The sequence below is a fragment of the Pollachius pollachius genome (assembly GCF_949987615.1).
Source record: "Pollachius pollachius genome assembly, chromosome: 12".
Taxonomy (NCBI): domain Eukaryota; kingdom Metazoa; phylum Chordata; class Actinopteri; order Gadiformes; family Gadidae; genus Pollachius; species Pollachius pollachius.
The window spans coordinates 2,990,534-3,010,596 of NC_136945.1; the positions used below are offsets into that span (position 1 = coordinate 2,990,534).

The 20,063-nt window shown below is 43.4% G+C and overlaps 1 protein-coding gene across 4 annotated transcripts in view; it reads left to right on the forward strand.

Annotated features, from left to right (window-relative positions):
• Window positions 1-20,063, forward strand: part of acap3b (ArfGAP with coiled-coil, ankyrin repeat and PH domains 3b) — a 56,898-nt gene that overhangs the window by 22,009 nt on the left and 14,826 nt on the right. For all 4 annotated transcript variants that reach the window (XM_079748686.1, XM_079748687.1, XM_079748684.1 and 1 more), the window contains exons 2-15: window positions 727-784; window positions 4,023-4,142; window positions 5,540-5,593; window positions 8,418-8,476; window positions 8,988-9,171; window positions 10,060-10,104; window positions 10,269-10,364; window positions 10,483-10,557; window positions 11,783-11,794; window positions 17,907-18,019; window positions 18,395-18,446; window positions 18,537-18,637; window positions 18,969-19,080; window positions 19,607-19,848. In XM_079748686.1, the coding sequence (XP_079604812.1) occupies window positions 727-784; window positions 4,023-4,142; window positions 5,540-5,593; window positions 8,418-8,476; window positions 8,988-9,171; window positions 10,060-10,104; window positions 10,269-10,364; window positions 10,483-10,557; window positions 11,783-11,794; window positions 17,907-18,019; window positions 18,395-18,446; window positions 18,537-18,637; window positions 18,969-19,080; window positions 19,607-19,848 (1,323 nt within the window). The remainder of the gene's footprint in view (window positions 1-726; window positions 785-4,022; window positions 4,143-5,539; window positions 5,594-8,417; window positions 8,477-8,987; window positions 9,172-10,059; window positions 10,105-10,268; window positions 10,365-10,482; window positions 10,558-11,782; window positions 11,795-17,906; window positions 18,020-18,394; window positions 18,447-18,536; window positions 18,638-18,968; window positions 19,081-19,606; window positions 19,849-20,063) is intronic.

A 20,063-nucleotide genomic window follows, 5' to 3' on the forward strand; every position in this document is an offset into this window, starting at 1 on the left:
ACTCTTCCACCCTGGACTTCCTAAGTGATGATTCATGCCTCTGCATGTCCTGATTTATTGATCCTCTTTAATTTATTTATTTCTCATCTCCAGGCTTCAGTCCACCATCTTTCCCGGCTATTTGTACATCGATCTGGTCATCGGTGATAGGGGCTAAATGTTTAGGGCCGGGATGCTAAATCGCTAATTCATCTGCAGCAGCATCACAGGAAATCGCGCTTAGAATTTACAGTATGAATCTGCTTAATGCTTTAAATCTTCATTTAAGGCATAGAAAAATGCATAGATATTAAACTCACGTGGATGATGTGTCATTCCGGTTATGGATCTTTTATCATTCCCCTCATAGTCTGTCATCTGTACTTTTTCTGACTTTCCTTCTTTCCCTCCACTCTCTCATTAAGTCAGTTACTCTGCACTCTTAGAACTCGATTTTAACTTCAACCAGAACAATCACTTCAAACCCAAGTCATGGTCTTTTTCTGGAGATGTGTTTTCCTACACCATGACATTGTGGTCCACCACTAATCTACAGACACAAGCGTTGTGGTTTGGTTCTGCCTGTGGCCACCATGGGTTCTCTCCTTACATGTGGACCTTCAACTCCTCTAATGATCCCACTGGCTCGAATTGTTTTTGCTTATTCTCTACACAGGAAGAAGAATGTGAAAATGAAGACACTGTATATTCTGACCGTGTGCGTGTGTTTGTGTGTGTGATCCACAGGGCTGGCATCGACGAGGTGGAGACGGATGTAGTTGAGATCGAGGCGAAGCTCGACAAGGTATGTATGAACAGGATTGTTTTTATCCCTCTCGCATGCAAAACCCAGATCACAACCGTTACATAGTAAGCACAGTGGGTAAATACTGATTACATTACCTTCACAGAGGCAGCTCTCTGTGCCAGACTATATAAGTGTCCCACAGAGCAGACCCCTGTACTGCCTATGTATACGAATGCAGAGACCCAACAGGGCTGCTCCTGAAACCACCGGGCCTCTGAGCTGATCGTAAACATGAGCCACTGAAGGGATAAGGTCCTTTTCAGCCATATATGATATATATAATATAATTTTCCAGCTATTAATAGATTGCAAGTTAATCCTTCTGACCATAGCAATTGAACTCAGGATTAAAAGAACATTAGAAGGAAATAGGGCCCTTTTTGTGCCAACCTAGTACAGTTATAACAATGCATACTATATAAAAAAGTTTGTTGTCCAGTGGCTGCACCCTTCTGTGTATGTCTTACATTTCACAGTGTTGAACTAAAGAAGCCAAATCAGGCACTTGATGCCAAAGAAGACAAATCAGGCACTTTATGCTAACACACCATTTATGCTAATGGAGGAGCACTTAGAGCATGAGGTAATGCTACTGTGGTCACCACCATGGATATCTAATAAGAGCAGCCCCCACTGTCTAGGGACTGGCAACTAGCGGCCAGCAGTTACATTTACAGATCCATTCACAAAGATCCCCCCTCAGGGTGACTTGGAAATAAATCTCAATCTGTTGCATTTGTGATGCAACGACAGTAGCTTTGGATGTAGAGCGGGTTTACTGGTAATGGGGAGGTTGCTAGTTAGATCCCCGGCTCCTCCTAGCGTGAGTGTCGAGGTGTCTCTGAGCAAGAAGCTTCACCTTGACCGTTCTTGACGAGCTGGCTGTCGCCCTGCGTGGTTGACTCCGCCTTCGCTGTGTGAATGTGTGAATGAATGGTTGTGAGTCGCTTTGGATAACAGTGTCTGCTAAATACCCTGAATGTAGATGTAAATGATGCTTAAAGAATGTCTTCTTGATGATAACGATACATATCTAATGAAATCATTTAGTTCCAAGTAGCGGATGGATGCCTGCCTTTGGTTTATCTTCTCTTGCTAGCTACCGTGGTAATGTCATCACCATAACCCCCGTCACTCTCCCCTCCCTGTGAGAGGTCATCCCCGTGCAGTTGGTTTTGTCCAACATCCAACGAGTGGTTTCTCTTCAGGAGGCTCCAGGGGGCGTCTTTGGGAGTGGAGAGACGGTTTCTCTGAGAGCACTTAGTGGAGCTCACCATTTATGAGACAGTTGATCGCTAAGGCTGCACACTGGTGGGATGGAGTGGCGCGCTTGAAGTGGTGTGCCGCATGCACATTCAACAGTGTCCGTTACAGTGTTGTTAGTGCTAGTGTTAGTGGTTGGGAGCTGTGTATAGTTGGTGCAACAACAACCCAAAAACTGAATAATAAAGATAATCTTTGTTGTTTTTAGACTCTTTTTTGGGGGGATATTGCATGCTAACACTAGGGTACTCCTTAATTCCCATTTGCCCTTTTATAGAGGTTACTGTGTACAATTGGGCCAGTGAACTAGAATGTACGGTCGGGGAGAGGGGGGGGGGGGTAGGCTTGTTCATTCAGCACCAGATGTCAGTTGTCTCTGAACGGACCCCCGTGGTTCTTATCTTAGAGCGTTCACAGTTAGTCACTATAAAACACAGACACTCACACAGACAGAGCTGGTTCCCCACGTCGTGCTCTGTGTTGACAGATGTTTTCTGAGCCCTGGAGCCCAGAGCCCCCCTATCACAACATATACACTGCTGCTCTTTCTCTGAGGGAAACCACATCCTTAACGTCAGTCACATCGCATTAATGTAAACATTCCTCTGCACATAAATAGAGACGCATTTGTTATATCGTAGGTCACCTCTCTCGCAGAAGAAGAAGAATGATTTTTTAGTACACAGTACAAAATATCATATGCATAATACTAGGCCCCACTCAAAGTTTTTAATGCAATCTTGGGCCCTTTCTAGAAGCAATTGAGGGGTTGGGATTAGCATTAAATGGCCTTTCTTTTATTTAACAATCAAACAATAGATCCGACCTCCACAGACCAACTGGTGGTGTACGCCAATCTCACCCAGGCATTGCACCCCCCCTGTCTGTCAACCATAGAGAGGAAGTGGGCTGTTTGTGATTGGCTTTTTACTAAAAGGTGGCACCTTTTAGTATTGTATGGACCAGAGAACAGAAAGGCCTTCGACAGGATCGCCCTCATCATGTTTTTTAGGCGGTTGTATCTGTATTATAAACAGGAGAATCAGGCATGGAGCAGGATTGAGCTTGTTGTCGGGGAATCCAGTCATTATCCGCAAATAATTGATTGAACATTACGTCTTGGCTCTGTGGTCTGTTCTGAACAAAGGACTCCAAATCAACAGGCTGATTTGAATCTTCTCCATTACGCTCTCACGGGTAATGAAAAGAATAGTGAAAGGCTGAGGAAAGAACAGGGGAAAGATGTTGTGTTCCTACAGAGATACAGTGTGACCTTGGGTCCTGCCCAATGCTGTCTCAAACTGAAACATGGCTTTGACTTTGTGCTCATCCTTCACTCCTTCTGTGAGGGCTATCACTGAAGCTTTACTACACAATATTTTTTACATACTGTAAGAACCTGTCTCTGTCTATCTCCCCCTCTCGCTCCCTCTGGCCATGCTCTCTCTCTCTCTCTCTCTCTCTCTCTCTCTCTCTCTCTCTCGCTCTCTCTCTCTCTCTTTCTCAAAGCATTGAGCTCTGAAGTGTGTAAAGACTATATCTGTTCTGTATTCTCTCTCTTCTGCTTGTCAATTCATTTGTACACACAAAGCCTGGGGAGGGCTGGCGTAAGCCGCACTACGAAGCCACTACTCTCTCCTATCACGTGCAACAGCAGTTGCAACAACTACATTATTAGCCTGTTTAGAGGAACTGTATTGTGAGTCGTAAGAAGTGATTAAGTGTTGAAACAGGAAACAGTTCACATTGCTAATTCTGGTTTGGTTGAGAAGTCAAAAAGGAGAACATCCACTGTAGATTTCATTCCCTATTATTTCTAAGAGAGAAACTGTTGTTTAGTGTTTCAATACTACATCCTGCTCATTTTTTACGCACCAATTCAAATCCTGCTTACTAGCCACAGAAGGAAGGGGTTCTGATGCATTGTCCAACCGAGAGCCACACTGGGCTGATCTTCTTCTCCCTCCCCTAGCTGGTGAAGCTATGCAGTGGGATGATCGAGGCAGGCCGGGCCTACGTCAGCGCCAACAAGCTGTTCGTCAACGGGATCAAGGACCTGTCGCTGCAGTGCAAGAAGGAGGAGATGATCTCGGTGAGTTCATGGTGTGGGCATGTCACAGGAGGTCACATTATGACCTTGCGACCTCTTCAGTGGTAGGTGATCTTGATGCCTCTGGTATCGTGTTTTCAGGGCTGGGTATGACTCGAAGAGAGGTAAATGTTTAACGCGAATTGATTTAGTCAGAGATATACAAGGTAAACAGGCAAGCACTTTGGTTTATATAGGTATTGGCAGAATGGTGAAAAGGCCATGGCTACAGGTTCTGATTCCTCTCAATCCCATAAACCCCACATGGGGTTGTCTTGACCACTTTAGCAGCAGAAACTAGGTTGAATTGGTGATAGGACTGCGAATGTGTGGTTTAATGAGGTTAATAATGTGAGCTTTAAAATCGTGTAGTGATGAGGTGTGAGGTGATAGCCTGTGGTTCTAGAGATGTCTCCATAATAAACAAAAAACCTTGCAGATTCTCACTAACATTTCTTTTGAAAATGTTAGTAATGTTAGTACCAAATGGTGCAAAATAGGACAAAATTGTTTGAATGCATAGCATCAGCTTTGAAATGAAGACAACCCCACCCTGAAATGACTGTTAGGCAAAGAATGTTCCGGCGACAGACTCGGGCGGACCTCACACAGCCCTCAGGAGGTGACCGTCTAAAGCAGGGGGATCCTGAATTAAAAACCACCGGTGCATTCCACAGTGTTTTCCTCCTTCACAATGCGAGTGGTCGCAGTATAAACAGCGTGTTCCAGACCCAGAGCTGTCAGGCTGTCGTACGCATGAGAGATGTGATGGTGGAGGAGGAGCGGGATGTTTACGCTTAAAGGTTTACATGCCTGCGAGCACCGAGTCTCGAGACGTGCTTTATGGCTTCCCCTTTTGATAGACTAACATACTGGAACACAGTAGGGACATCTTTCTTGACAGCAACTGTAAGCTATATAAGGGGGGAGGTCAGGAGAAGATAAATGCAAGAGATTCCTTGCTTTTAATAGAGTGGAACATCTTTTTGTGACGTAGATGTGGAGCGGAGTAAAGTAAATAATAGAGGACATTTGGGATACTTTTACTGGTGGCCTTGTTTAGCTGTCTGGAAATCCAGGGAGTAGACCCTGAGATGGGCCATGAGTCATGATCTAAACATCACGCTCGCGATGTAATAACAACATCCAATAACCAATGATAGTAAAAAACCAAAAGGGGTCTTTGTCCCTAACATTAAAAGGACAAGTTGACTTCAACAAGCACCTGGATGAGATATTAAAGTAAAAGTTCCTCTATTGGATGAGGTGTATCAAACTTCTCATAGCCGGCACATGCACTTGTTGTGGTACCTGCTCTTGAGTCACCCCGGCACGCAGGACTAAGGCAAACACCTGCACAGTGTTTATGTTTCTGTGTGGGTTTGTCTGTTTCATTGCAGGAATGCCTCGAGAAGTGTGGGGAAAGCTTGCAAGAGATCGTCAACTACCATACGGTAAGATATACGCACGCACAAACACATACGCACGCACAAACACACAAACACACCTTCACACCTGTCGTACACTAACAAAGGCAAGGGGTTGAAGAGGAATGGAATTCCGTCCCACCCACTTTCTCTGGCATGTTTTAAGATATTGTGACCCCCTTATTTCAACCATTCTCAACACAGACACACACCCACACACACGCACACACACATTATGTGACGGTTTATCTGTCTCACAGGGGCCAGTGAACATGTGTGTTTCTGATTCAAACCACATGGTCTCTAGCAGATGTGTATGCAAGATATCCGCCTAATACTTGTACATGCCTAAAGGTTGTAGCATGCATGCATGTACGCACGCACGCACGCATGTACGCACGCACGCACACCCACACACACACACACTGCTTGTGTCTAGCGCATTCTTCTCCACTCCTCATGGGAAATCCATGGGACTGTTAAAACCTCAACACTGTACTGGGGTTCCAAGATATTAAAATGATATGGGGCACAGATTTATCATCCTTTCTGATTACATCAATGATCATTATTAGGTCCAGTTCTCTGTCTCTGTCTATGTCTCTGTCTCTCTGTCTCTCCCTCTCTCTCCCTGCAGCCAGGTTAAAGATGGTTTCAACCTGAGAGCTTTTAAATGTAATGAAAAAATCCTGAAACACCAATTCAATGGCAATTTATTTCTTCTCTTTCTTCCTGGTGTGCTCTCATTTCTGCTCTGATCGATCCCCTATAAATTGTTTAGTTTAGTTATTATATGATTTCTATCTTATATCTACTTGATGAAGGCCTACCCTGAACAGCTGAAAACACAACTGCCTTCTCAATTCAATGCAATGATCCTGAAAAGTTATTGATTCTGGTCCTTCTCATCGAAAGACTTATTCTTTCGCTTATCATCTCTATCGCCTTCTCCTACTTTCTTTTGCTTTCTCTCTCTCCCATCTGTTTGCCTTTCTCTATCCATGTTGTTGTTGTTTTCCCCTGTTTACATCCAAGAATTACATGGATGTTGCCTGTGGTAATGTCATTTGGATGTGTGGGTGGGGAGAAAAGAAAGACGGAGACTGCTTATATAAATCCACATGTCACTTTCTTGTTGTGTGCAGTGCTATCTGCCTCTTCCGTCATCTGAAGACCAGGGGATCACTTGTATCACCAAGATCACTGTTTACAAGTGCATGTTAGGACCTCATCTTGGATCCAGCACTCCTTCTATGCTTTAGAATAACTGCTGGGGGCAGACGGCACAGAGCCTGGGTGGAAAGGGACAGAGTACACCTTATTTCCTGTTTTGTTGCAGAGGTATTCTATAGAAGAGAAACTCATTCACGCAAGGGGATCAGAAGAGCGTGTTTTTCAAGAGTGGCCAGTCTAAACGATGTTGATCTGAAACCTTTATGCATATCTCTCAATAGTTAACTACTGCTGACCAAGTTCCGGCTCGCCAATGACACACTTTCAGATCCCTCACCCTCCTGCATCATGATTGGGCGAAATATACATGAAGCGAAAGAAATGGAAACGCCCCGTTCCCCCAGATTTGAGCTCATCTGCCATCAGTCCTTGGCTATTAATGTTAAGTCTTATTTCTGAGACTTGTTAGAACCTGATGTGGAGTTGACACTTACCGGCAATCTATACGTTTTGGTTATCTGGAGTGGGAGAGCTTTGTGTGCTTGTGCATGTGGGTGGGTGTATGTCCGCATGTGTGTGTGTTTGTGTGATAATCCTAGGATCAGTGTCTAATCTTAGCTTTTTGCCCTGTGTGTGTTTGTGTGTGTGTGTTTTTGTGTGTGTGTGTGGTTAACCACCAAAAGTTGACGACCAGCATGAGCAGATTATGAACTGTGATCGACACCACACACACAAACACACACACACAAGCACACACACACACGCACACACATACACACGCACACGCCTTATGAAACCGTTTGTCCATGTGCATGCATGCTAGTTCATGATCAATCGGTGCTTAACAATCAAGACGCTTCATTTAGATCAATTTTGGTAAACTGATTACACACAGGCATGCACAAGCATGCTCAGACGCATGCACATCTATGACCAGACGCATCTATGACCTCGTACAAACAGACAAACACACACGCTAAAAAATACACACACACACACACACACACAAACACCGGGATAGGATAGAAATGCTGATTCTGGTCTAGACAGGAGGAGCAGTCCCTCCCCTCAAGAAAGAGGAAAATTATTAGTAGGAGAGATGGTCAGAGGGAAAGAGGAAGGAAGTGGGCAGCAAGGATGAACTCACCATTTTATTTGCCCACAGGAGTCGTCCATGGTTTGCATGAAAATAATTCCTGAATAGTGACTCAAAGCCATTAAGGCCACTCTTTGAATCCTTGCTGTGTGTGTGTGTGTGTGTGTGTGTGTGGGTGTGTGTGTGTGTGTGTGTGTGTGTGTGTGTGTGTGTGTGTGTGTGTGTGTGTGTGTGTGTGTGTGTGTGTGTGTGTGTGTGTGTGTCTGTTTGAAATACTCTTATATCCCCCCTAACCATCCCTATCACACATTCTCCCTCCACATCCACTCTCTACCACCCACTATCTTCCCCGTTTATTTTCTACATCTTCTACTCCAGCGGTAATGTGGTTGGGCTCATACTGCCACCTTGTGACCACTGCAACTACCACAACTTAGCGCAACCAAACAACCAAAGAACTGGATGTAAGCACTAAATAAAACAGGTGCTGGTGGCTATGAATTAATCAGATGTGTGTGTGTGTGTGTGTGTGTGTGTGTGTGTGTGTGTGTGTGTGTGTGTGTGTGTGTGTGTTGCCTCCAGATTTTGTTCGACCAGGCTCAGAGGTCTATCAAGCAGCAGCTTCACAGCTTCGTTAAGGAGTGAGTATCATCACATTGTACCTCCCTGTTTCCCATCCCCACTAGGTGACTAGTGGGGAACTTCCTTTAGGCTTCAAATGACTTTATATCACGTTGTACGCTGAATGCAGCTAAACTGGTGTCTTTATAGTCCTCTCTTCCAGTTGGAATATACTAAGCTATAGAACATTCTTATTTCTATATTTCAGTGACTATTTAGTACCACCCATGAACCCTAGTGATGTACGTCTTGGCACTTGGCACAAAAATAGTACTTAGCATTGTGTAGAATCTTATCCTAGCTATCTTTGTTGTATACAGAGAATGGGTTAACCTAACAATTGTTAGTGCTTGGCACTTGGTTCTATGAACATATTCTCCCCTCTCCTCTCCTCTCCTCTCCCCCTTCTCTTCTTTGCCCTCCTCTCCTCTCCCTTTTCTCTCCTTTCCTCTCCTCTCCTCTCTTCTGATGTCTTCTCCCCTCCTCCTCCTCTTCAATTCCCTCCACCCTCCACTCCTCGCAATCCTCCAGGGATGTGCGCCGGTTCAAAGAGACAAAGAAGCAGTTTGACCGTGTGCGTGAGGACATGGAGCTGGCCCAGGTGAAGAACGCCCAGGCCCCCAGAAACAAGGTGCACGAGGCGGAGGAGGCCACGCAGTCCCTCGTACTGAGCCGCAAGGCCTTCCGCCACCTGGCGCTGGACTACGTGCTGCAGGTAGGGCGCCGTGCATGGACACACTTTTAGATTATTCTACCGACGAGGGGTAAGCGTTTTTTTTATTTAATTTTTTTTATTGAAAAAAAAGATATATGTAGGCAACTTAAACATCAATGTTTTCGTTCTGGAAGCAAAATAATTGTACCATCCTACAGAGGGTGCTATGGTGTCTCAGTATTTAACAAAATGACTTTTGCATTAGTTCTGTTAGGCCACATTAATTTAAACAATTACTTGTACAACCCGTACTAGAAAGTGAAACCACACAAAAATGTAAAAACACACACATTTGTAATATAACATTGCTATATTTACAGAAACAGCACTCAAAAAACATTGATGTATCATATTGTGAGGTCCATGCCGATATTACAAGAAAAAGGTTTTGATTAGATATTTTAAGGCCGTGACAGACACTCACTTTGCATGTCGGCTCTGTGGTTTCTATTTCCTCCTGTGCTCGTGTGATTTTATGTATTTCGATTTTTTTATACTGTCACGTGACCTTGAGTATCCTTAAATGCACTGATTAAACACATGACTATTATATTACTAACCAACATTATATTGTTAAAATAATAAAATATATATTTTCTATGGGGCTGACACATTTGTATAGTTAAATGGAGGTGCAATAATTGTATTGCTTTAAAGAATAAAGATACCCACTCTCTTTATCTCCATTCCCCTTGGTCGCCATCGCTTGTTGCAGCGTCATCTGTATTCTCCTGCTGTCCTGGGAGTTACATTAGGCATGAGTTTCTAAGAAAATAACTAAGCTGTTAAAGTCTGGACTTATAAAGGAATCGTAGATAACGCTTCTCGCCTAACCTTTCAATCAGAATACAAAACATGCATTGAATCTATTGTTTTCTATTCCATCAGATCAATGTGCTTCAGGCGAAGAAGAAGTTTGAGATCCTTGATGCGGTACGCCACTTGCACTGATTTTTTTTTTTGAAAGCCAAGGTTGAAGTTGCCATATAGAGTGGATCTTTACCATGTGAAGAGATTTGGCGTGAGTGTACTGAATATTGGTGTTGTATCCATTCCAATGGGAATCTCACTGGCACTCTCTGCGTTTCTGTGTCCAGATGCTGTCCTTCATGCACGCCCAGTACACATTGTTCCAGCAGGGATACAACGTTCTGGATGAGATTGACCCCTACATGAAAAAACTGGCTGTGCAAGTAAGGGGAGAAACACACATGCACATGCTCACATGCATGTTGTTTTGTTTTTACATATTTATAGATTGTTCAATTATTTGCTGATAGTGATTGAGGAGTCTTTGGTTGTTCTCTGCAGCTGGACCAATTGGTGATCGACTCGGCGATGGAGAAGAGAGATCTGGAACACAAACACGCACTTATCCAGCAGAGGGTAGGACACACAAACATACCAATATAATATTGAATATTTGTAGTGTATATAATATATATACTCTGTATAAATATAGTACATACTAAACTTTATACAAGGGTGATGCTCTGTGTATGTGACCTCCTCTTCCTCAACCTTTAAGGTAGAGATTCCAGTCTTACAAATATGTTGATGGTGTAGAGAAGACTTTGCAGTCACGGTGTGCATGCAGTCTGTGGGCATGTTTAAATATGTGTGGATTGTTTTAGTACAAAGAGTTCCTTCTCGGTAGCAACTCAAAAATTCTCCCACTTATAATGACGCTAAATAATTGAATAGAATAAACCGCAGCAAGAACAATCTCTGTGTGTCTGGAGTTTTAAATATCCGCCCCTTCAAAATAGTATTTTCAAAAATACACATACAGCGTGTCAGCTATTTGTTTTTGAGTTATTTTGGTGCAGTGAGTCTGTTATGTGACTCTTTGCTGCCTTCTATCTCTTTGTCTAGTATGCTCGGAAAGCTAAATATAAAAGATAATGTCTGGAGGTAAAATTAGAACTGTTTCATGTATGTGCCACCCTTGTCTCCTAATGATCAAATGCAGAAGTAAAAAGTACAAGTACAACTTTTTCCTAAAAGAGATCCTATGATTTTTTTGATTGAAAAAGCAATCACCCCCGCCTTCGTTGTTTTGTACACTAGCACATTCTCAAACGCAGTGACAATGTTCCCTCGATTGGCTTAAACCAGCCAACAGAGAGGTCTGCCACTGAGCTTGTCTTGGTGGGCTTGTTCAGGGTGCGTTGTGTGTCCTATGAGGCTGGGACCTCTCAAACTCAGACATATTCCCCAAGGTGTCCCTGGTTCCTTCTATTCATAGGACTGACAGAGTGAGGTATATAACTGGTAATCACTGGTTGATAAAAAAAAACGGTCATGGAAACAGATTTCACGTCATTAATTTAAGATGAAAAAACTCTAAGGAGAGACGTCAAGTGGAAAAGTTTGTTGCAAGCCATTTTGCGGTATTTTGGAAGCACACTTGCAAAGCACTAACGCTAATAAATAATAATCCTAATTAACAGTTGTCTTTTTAATTTCCTTAGGGAGGTGCTCTGTAATATATGTTATATTCTGCTCTGGCTATTTGTTCACTATTAATCTCTGATTAACCTTTGTTTGCTCTAACCAACACACTTACCTGGCCATCATCCCCGCTTACTGCTCTGCCTTCCTCTTCCAGACGTTAATGCAGGTAAGTCCCTTGTATTATAATTTAGACATTCCTTTGCTAAGTGTAATCATATCAACCCACTGAGCATTGTGTTATGTGACAGGCTGCTATAAGCCGAAATTGAAACATTGAATGGATTACGTTAGCTTTTAGGGAAAGACAGCTGAGTCTGTTTCTGGTTCCTTTCAAGTGACCTGCATTGACCTGCAACTGTGTATAACCCTTTGTGGATAAGGCCTGGTTTGTCCTGGACACTGAGTGCCTCAATCTGAGCCTCCATAATGTGTCTGTTTTCTGTGTGGGTGATAAAGCTGGTTGGATGTCAACATTGTTGTCACCTTTGTTGGTGTTTCACTTTGTCGAAACAAAAGTTACGATGACTTTCAGCCACTTCAACATCCAAAGAAACCTTATTACCACACTACCTCTTTTCACTAGTGTGTGTGTGTGAGTGTGTGTGTGTGTGGGGGGGGTTGTCTTTCTGTGTGTTGAGAAGTGTATGGTTGGTGTGGTGGATCAAAGTGAGTTATGGTCCCATCTGAAGTGAATAGTTTTATGGCGTTCACATTGTCTGGCCGACTTCAGCTGCTGCAGCGATCAATAGGTCGTCTCGAGCCTTGTCTCAATGTGTTTGTCTTTTGTTTGTGCTGTGCCTGGTTTTCTATTGTTTATAGGACTGGTACATCAGAATGCATCATGGTGTGTTTGTTGCTGATACTATGCCGTATTGAGAGGACTCAAGAGATTTAGTAATCAAAGTAAATAATCCATAACCCAGACTGATGAAACTATTGTTTTGCCACGTCTTGCATGAGAACTGCTGTGACAGTTTCAAACACTGCAGTGTCTTCCCATAGCGCCGAATCATTTCACAATTATTACTAAACAATGATCCCTAAAACAACTAATATAATAACTAACATTCCAATCCACCTTTGGTCCCATAACGGCCTTACTCTACCGGTAGGCCTTTCCCAAGCCACAGTTCAAATGGGAGTTTGACTTGATATTATTGGGCTTTGTGGTGTCTGACACATGTGGACGTCCATGGCTGTGTCTATATACAGCAACAGACACCTCATGGCTACAGACTAATATGGGATCCAGAGGTCCAGCTATGTTATAGCAGGGCTTCTGGGGGCAGGACGGCCCAGAGCCTGAGCCGGAAACCAGAAACACCAAGAGGCGGAGTGAGGCCTTGACTCTAGTTTGCTTAAGGAGATATTTAAACAAAGAAATATTATTTGGGTGAGTGCATGCACACAAGGGGATTTTAATTTTAAGCAGATTGCAACAGATTTACACGATTTTGATTTGAAATCTTTACAAACACTTTATTCCAGTTTACTACTGCTGAGTTTTTGTTTGCCAATTACACGGTGACAGATCCCAACCTCCAGCAACATGATTAGTCTACACAAACATGAAGAGAAAGACAGTGAAAGGCCCGGTTCACCAGATGTGGCGCTCAACTCACCATCAGACTTTAGGTATTAATCTCAAGTCTGAATTGTCTGACTATCTCGACTTGTGACCTAGGGTGTGTGGGACCATCATCACAGTTATCTTTATACCGTGTTCAGACAGGCTGGTATGAAAACAGCAACACGTCACTAGTTCTTCATTCTGTCTGGCTGTGTTCCCTTTATGGTTTCCAACTTCTCCTCCATACTTCTCTTTATTCATGGATTAATGTAAGGATTGTCAACAAAAGCAGGGAGGCAGCAAGTCACACATTGCTTCTTTTGCACGCGCACACACACACACACACACACACACACACACACACACACACACACAGATACATACAGACACAGACAGACACACACACACACACACACACACACAACAAACACATAATCACAGCACTTTACTTCCCTTGACATTCAATCTCCTCACTCTCACACATTTCCTCTTTAAGCACACACACACACACGGACACACACACCCACAAGCATTTTTTTCCATTCTTTCCCCAATCTCCTTCCTCTTTGAACTCAACATCTTTGTAACATCCCACTTGACTTCCCACATGATCTTTCAAAAGTCTTTGCAGGATTAAAGCGTTTCAAACTCTTAGGGTTTGTTGGGGGTTGGGGGGGGATGCTGGCAAAATTGATCCATTCAGTTTTTCAAAAACCGCCAGACGAACTAAACCTCGTCCATCTTGTGGCTCGACAAGCAAGCAGCGCAGAAAAACAGTGAACAAATGTGAATCTATACAGAGCGCCCAGTGGATATTCATCCACCGTAGCACCTGGTTTTCCTGGTCAGTGTGTAGAACAAGGTGTTCATAGGTGAGTTATACAAGAAGAGGTCAAGATGTCGGCGAGGGTTCAGGAGATCTGGTCGTGTTTGGTGCCGGCACACTGACCCCCCCCCCCCCAGCCTCTGTATTGGAAGCAACAGTCAGTTCAACAGATGGCATTATGGCTCACGGTCAGAGGACAGTACGGGAGGCCAATGGAGGGACACACAGGAAAATAATGAAATACAGCCATGTATGTTACATTCTTACAAGGTTACATACAAGGTTAAATAAGTTAACACATGAGAAACATACAGGAGACGGTTATGAGGAGGAGAAAGGAAAAGGGGGGATGGTGATTCATGTGGTCATAAAGATATTGAAAAAGACTGCTGAGTTCTGTCTTTTCCAAAATAAGTATGTGAAGAACTGTAGCAACACATTTTTTAATTTCAATGACCAGAATAAGTTTCTAATTAATAATTGATCATTGAAAATAACCTAGTAGAACAGACGTTTCACCCTTAAGCTAGTGAAATAAGTTTCAGTTGATGTGTTCTACAATCAAGACTATTTTTTCCTCTTTCTGCGCTTAATTTGGTTAAAAACACATTTCTCTGAAATGTTTTCCGAAAAACTAAGTGAAACCTTTCCTCCAAAAGCTCTACAGAAAAGATACGAGGCGAAAATATAACAATTAAAAATAATCTAGAGACATCGTTGCCATGAGGATTTATTTTACGGATTTGAGTTAGCACAGATTGTGTCTAAACTCTTTGAAATGCAAACCCCTTATTTAGTATGCACATGTTGTGGGGAGAGCCAGACAGTGTGATTATGAATTATACATTCTTCATTCTGTTGCAGTGTTCCCCGAGGGAGCATGCGCTTTGGGATTAGTTCCTCGATAAAGGTTGGGATGGGGAACAACCGTAGAAATGAATACATGTTGCATTAAGCAACGAAGAATTACTCCCTTGTGCTTCTGCTAAAGCGCCACACTTCAGGAGTGACGTATGATCTTTGGTGAGGTGGCAGAAGTGGTTGGAAACCTGCTTTCCAATGCTTTCATCAAAGATGGCCAGCAAAACCTTTTGCTCAGTTAGAATAATTTCCAGTAGCATATAACTAATTTAACTTCCCCCTGCCTTATTTTCCCGCCCTTCGTCTCTTGCTCTTCCTCTCTCGCATCTGCCTCTGTCTCATTCTCACGCCCTCGCTGCTGCTGTATCTCCTCACTCTCTATTCTTCTAAGGCAGTCTTTTTTGTGTCTCGAACTTCATTGTGGCTCCCTTGGGGATGGTTGCTTTTACTTTTCCCTCTCTTCTCCTCCCTCCCCTCCCCTCTCCTTCTCTCCCCTCTCCTTCTCCCTCATCTCCCCCCCTCTCCCCTCCTCCTCCCTCATCTCCTCCTCTCCTCCCCTCTCTCCTCCACCCTTATCTCCTCCTCCCTCTCCTCCTCTGCTGTTGTGGCATGTGATTCTGTGGACAGGGCCTCTACTGACAGGGGAGTAGGACAGAAAAAGAAAAGATCAGACAGATAGAATAACCTTGTTTGTTGAAACCTCAAGGGGGGAGGGAAGTGGTGCTGGTGGTTGGTGGAAAATACTCAACCAAGAAAGTCTAACTTTGTATGGCTTAGATCTCATAAGAAGTCTCCAACTTGTAGTTTACACTGTTTATCTTTGCCATCCAATGTGATTGAAGTCAAGTTGAATAGACGGATATAGCCTGGATGTGAACTAAGTAGAAGTTGAGAAAGTAAAAATATAACAGTGTCTAAAACTATAGCCTAGTTTCTGTCACTTAAATAATTCAAGTTTGTGGTGATTTAAGGTGGATGAGGGGGATTTTGGTGCGGAGCAATAACGTCAGCTTCATTAAACAAGAAAGGCTTGTGGAGGCCGCAGACAGATGGAAAGCTGACTCTTCCAAATGGGTGGATGGCACCTCGCCTTTGGGGCTGAATAGACCGGGTAGCTGGGGGCAGAGTGGGGCTCATGGTGGTGTGGGGTTTTGTATAGCCTTGAAAGTAGGTGTACAGCAGCTTTTAAACTACCCGGTTGGTGGAAGGTGGATGTTTGTTCATCGGGGAACACAACGAAGTCAACAGGGTATGTTAGTCGACAGCTGTATGATAATGAGCTCCCGCGCGTCGCTGAGTACCGGCACGCGCCACACAGAAGGCGCGAGCTCGACAGAGAAAGCGGCCGCGTGCTGCGGGTGACAGGAGCGCTCGGTGAGACTATGCACTCGCGCAGTGCAGAAGGATCTCTGCGGCATCTTCAGAAACTTTAAGGAACGTGGCGGTTCAATTATTTATTTGTTTTATGTCACATTAGGCGATCTACTTTTTTATTTTAGTTTGCAAGTCATTGAAACCATTTTTGTGGTCAATATGCTTCTGGATTCCGCGTTCGTGAAGATGAGGATGTTCGAAAGACTTCATTGTAAACTGGTGAGAATCATTGAAAAGAATGGAAAGTTAAATGATGCGAGTTATTGATCTAGGTGTGTTACTGTGCAATATGCGGGTGTTACGTGAGCCGTGAATGGACCTTCAGTAGGCCTATCCCGGATCTAAACATTGCAACAACTATACATTGTCTCTCCGATTATTTTTTTGGCCATGTAATAAAATAAATAGGCCTAAAGCAAAAAAAAAAAAAACAGCATAACTTCGATGGATTTAAGAGATCGGTGGAGAGAAACGGCTTGGTCTGACTATGCTGGTTTGTTCCGGGTATGTTACGGTACAATGTTTACGTTACCGTGTTGATATTGAGTCCAGACCTCGGGTCACCTGCTGAGTCGGAGACGGAGAGACGGGAGAGCGGCGGGGAGCAGACCCGCCGTCATTGACCCTTTGGCCTATTTTTGCTTGTATTGTTATTTAACGTATGCTACCCAATAACAGGTTTGGTCTCAATTGTATTTTGAGCAGCTTTGCACACATCGGTTAGATTGCACTCTTCACAAAAATAATTACGACTGCATTACGCTTTCTATAGTCGCCTATGTGTATAATCGTGTTGACCGGCGTTCAGTTACACAACAATACTCTCGAACCAGTTTTTGTAGCTTGTTTGTAATGATATCTATAATGGTGAATTTCTACATTTCGTATTTCTAGTGCACACGTGTGTGTGTGTGTGTGTGTGTGTGTGTGTGTGTGTGTGTGTGTGTGTGTGTGTGTGTGCGTGCGCGTGCGTATTTGTGCGCTCACGTCTATGTTTGTGGTTGACCATATGGTAGCCTACGGTCTTTCTCGGAAAGTGGGAGAGTGAAACATAAGCCTTAGCTGACAATTCAATCTTGGCCTTTTTGTATTTATTTTCCACTGGGCAGGTGGTGTTTGTCCATTCACTATCAATACCACATTCCATTTGAGCACAAAAGTGTTAAGGAAACAGACTCTAGTATGCTCTCAGCTAGAGGTTTGAGGCATCATGCTGGGCTTGTAGTCATTAAGCAAATGGTCAGAAGGAGAACACAGACCTAGAGGCTTGTTTGTGCTAAAGATACTTAAGGTCAGGGGCCATGAACAATAGGCAATGACAGCTTACTATATGTACAGTAGCCTACATATAAACTAAAAACTTTTACAACAAATGTATTTTGATTCGACCAGCGTTAGAGGTTATGGAAGTCTTAATGACATCACTTAGACTTTATAAGTCCATATTGAAATAAGAACATGTTGTTTAAAACGGGTTATTGGTAATATTGGTAAAAACAAATTGTACGTAGTCCTGGGTAAATGCATGATTCAATGTATATGTGTTTGGGTTAGGGTTATGTGTTTCTGGGGATGACTCGTTGTGTTGACAATTATACAATACTCCACAATGTTCCAAACTAAAGTGTTTGTGTGCATGTTCCCCAGGACTTCTCCTATGATGACACTAAGGTGGAGTTCAACGTTGACGCTCCTAATGGCGTGGTCATGGAAGGATACCTGTTCAAGAGGGCCAGCAATGCCTTCAAGACCTGGAACAGGTGAGATAGAGACAGAGGATCACCATGAAATGCCATTATAGAGATGGAAGGGACTTCCAAACCTCTGCTCCATTTGATTTTAAACCACACTCATGGCTGGAATCTTTTTTTTTTTTGATGCTGTAAGGAAACAGCATCAGTAGCAGGTAAAAGCTCATACAACAACTGCCCGGACACAATAATTAATTAAATGCAGAAACGGAAAATAATTAAACTATGTTTTGTCTGACCCATCACATTTTAATTCCTGAAAACATAAAGCATTTCGATAGCGATTATTTTATTTCCGGAATAACTCTTTTAATAATCATCACTTCCTTATTCCAAGTCAATATTTCCCTCTTTGACTCAACTCTTTTCCTCCTTCCTTTTAAGGCGATGGTTTTCCATTCAAAACAGCCAACTGGTTTACCAAAAGAAACTCAAGGTATAGTTAGCTGAGTTAGCATTTGGACCTGACTCACTACATTGCATTTCACTAACTACAGAACAGGGTTAACTGGCCTCTTGTGTTCAGGACTCTCTGACCGTTGTGGTGGAGGACCTGAGGCTATGTTCTGTCAAGCCAAGCGAGGACAACGAGCGGAGGTTCTGCTTCGAGGTGGTCTCACCTACAAAGTAAGTTCATAGTAGGACCGATGTAAATCTTACACACAGAGTACACAGGACTACCCCGGTTCCCTCATACACTTTCAACACACGCTTTGCAGATATACACTTTTAACACGTATATATCTTTGTATAGTGTAGCTTTATTTTTATGACTCTCCTGTTCCTTCTGCGACACACGCTTGTCCTGTATCTTATAAATAACATATTTGTGTACATTATTTGAATTATTTTGCTAACTGTTAGCTTGTACCATCTGAGACATGTAGCAGTGTTAGCGTGCTGGCAGTGATTGTGTTGTTATGGGTAATACATTGTTGCATCTTACACCCATGTCTAGGAGCTGTATGCTGCAGGCCGAGTCTGAGAAACTGCGTCAGGCATGGATTCAGGCGGTGCAGGCTAGCATAGCCTCTGCATACAGAGAGATCACCGACAACTACTACATAGAGGTACACACAGACACACACACAGTGAATAAGTGAAAATACATTCAGATGGAATGGGTTTAGACGTTTTATTGATGAGTCGTAATTGATTTTGGAGAAAGTGACACATTTATTTGTTGAGAACTGATTTAAAAGATGCTGTATGTAAGATTTGAGAGTTGTAAAGAGAAAGATCACAAGAGAGTATTACTGAAATACTAAACAGCCCAAAAATAATTTGCATTTCATGCACCTGTTATTGAAAGGCAAAGATGAACTCTCAGACCCAACCAGGGAAGGTATACCCTGATATATCAGAAACAACTCGGGACTTATCTGAACACAACAATGGCTCTTTCAGAAGCAGGCTCAGTCAACGTGAAATGAGAAATAATAGCCCTTAAATATGACCTACGGCAGTTTTAATTGGGGGATGTATTGAAGGTTAATCTAGAGTGAATATATTATCTATGTAATTGTAGTGGTGGAACCCCAGTGGATCCAGTGTGTCCTCTCTGAGTCTGACCATCCCTTCTCCATCCCGTGACAGCGTCTGGACCGCACTGCCTCTCCCTCCACCAGCAGCATAGACTCGGCCAGTGAGCCCAGGGAGGGCAGAGGGGGAGAGCGGGCGGGGGACAGGGGGGTGCGTGGGGGAGGGGAGAGCCTCCTCCAGAGGGTCCAGAGTCTGCCCGGCAACGACCTGTGCTCCGACTGCAGCCAGACGGCCCCCTGCTGGGCCTCCATCAACCTGGGGGTGCTGCTGTGCATCGAGTGCTCCGGGATACACCGGTAAGAGGCAGTGGGAGCACACTCCGTTGTGATTGTGTCATGTTATCTGGTTCTGTGATGGTCTTGCATTATGGCCTTGTATTGTGTTCAGATGGGATAAGATGGACTTTATTTATCCCAGGGAGGTTGTCTTGTATTGTGTTATATATTCAGTCGATAACCATCACTGGCAGACGAGAGATAAAGTGTTAATAGTTATCAGTGGATAACCATCA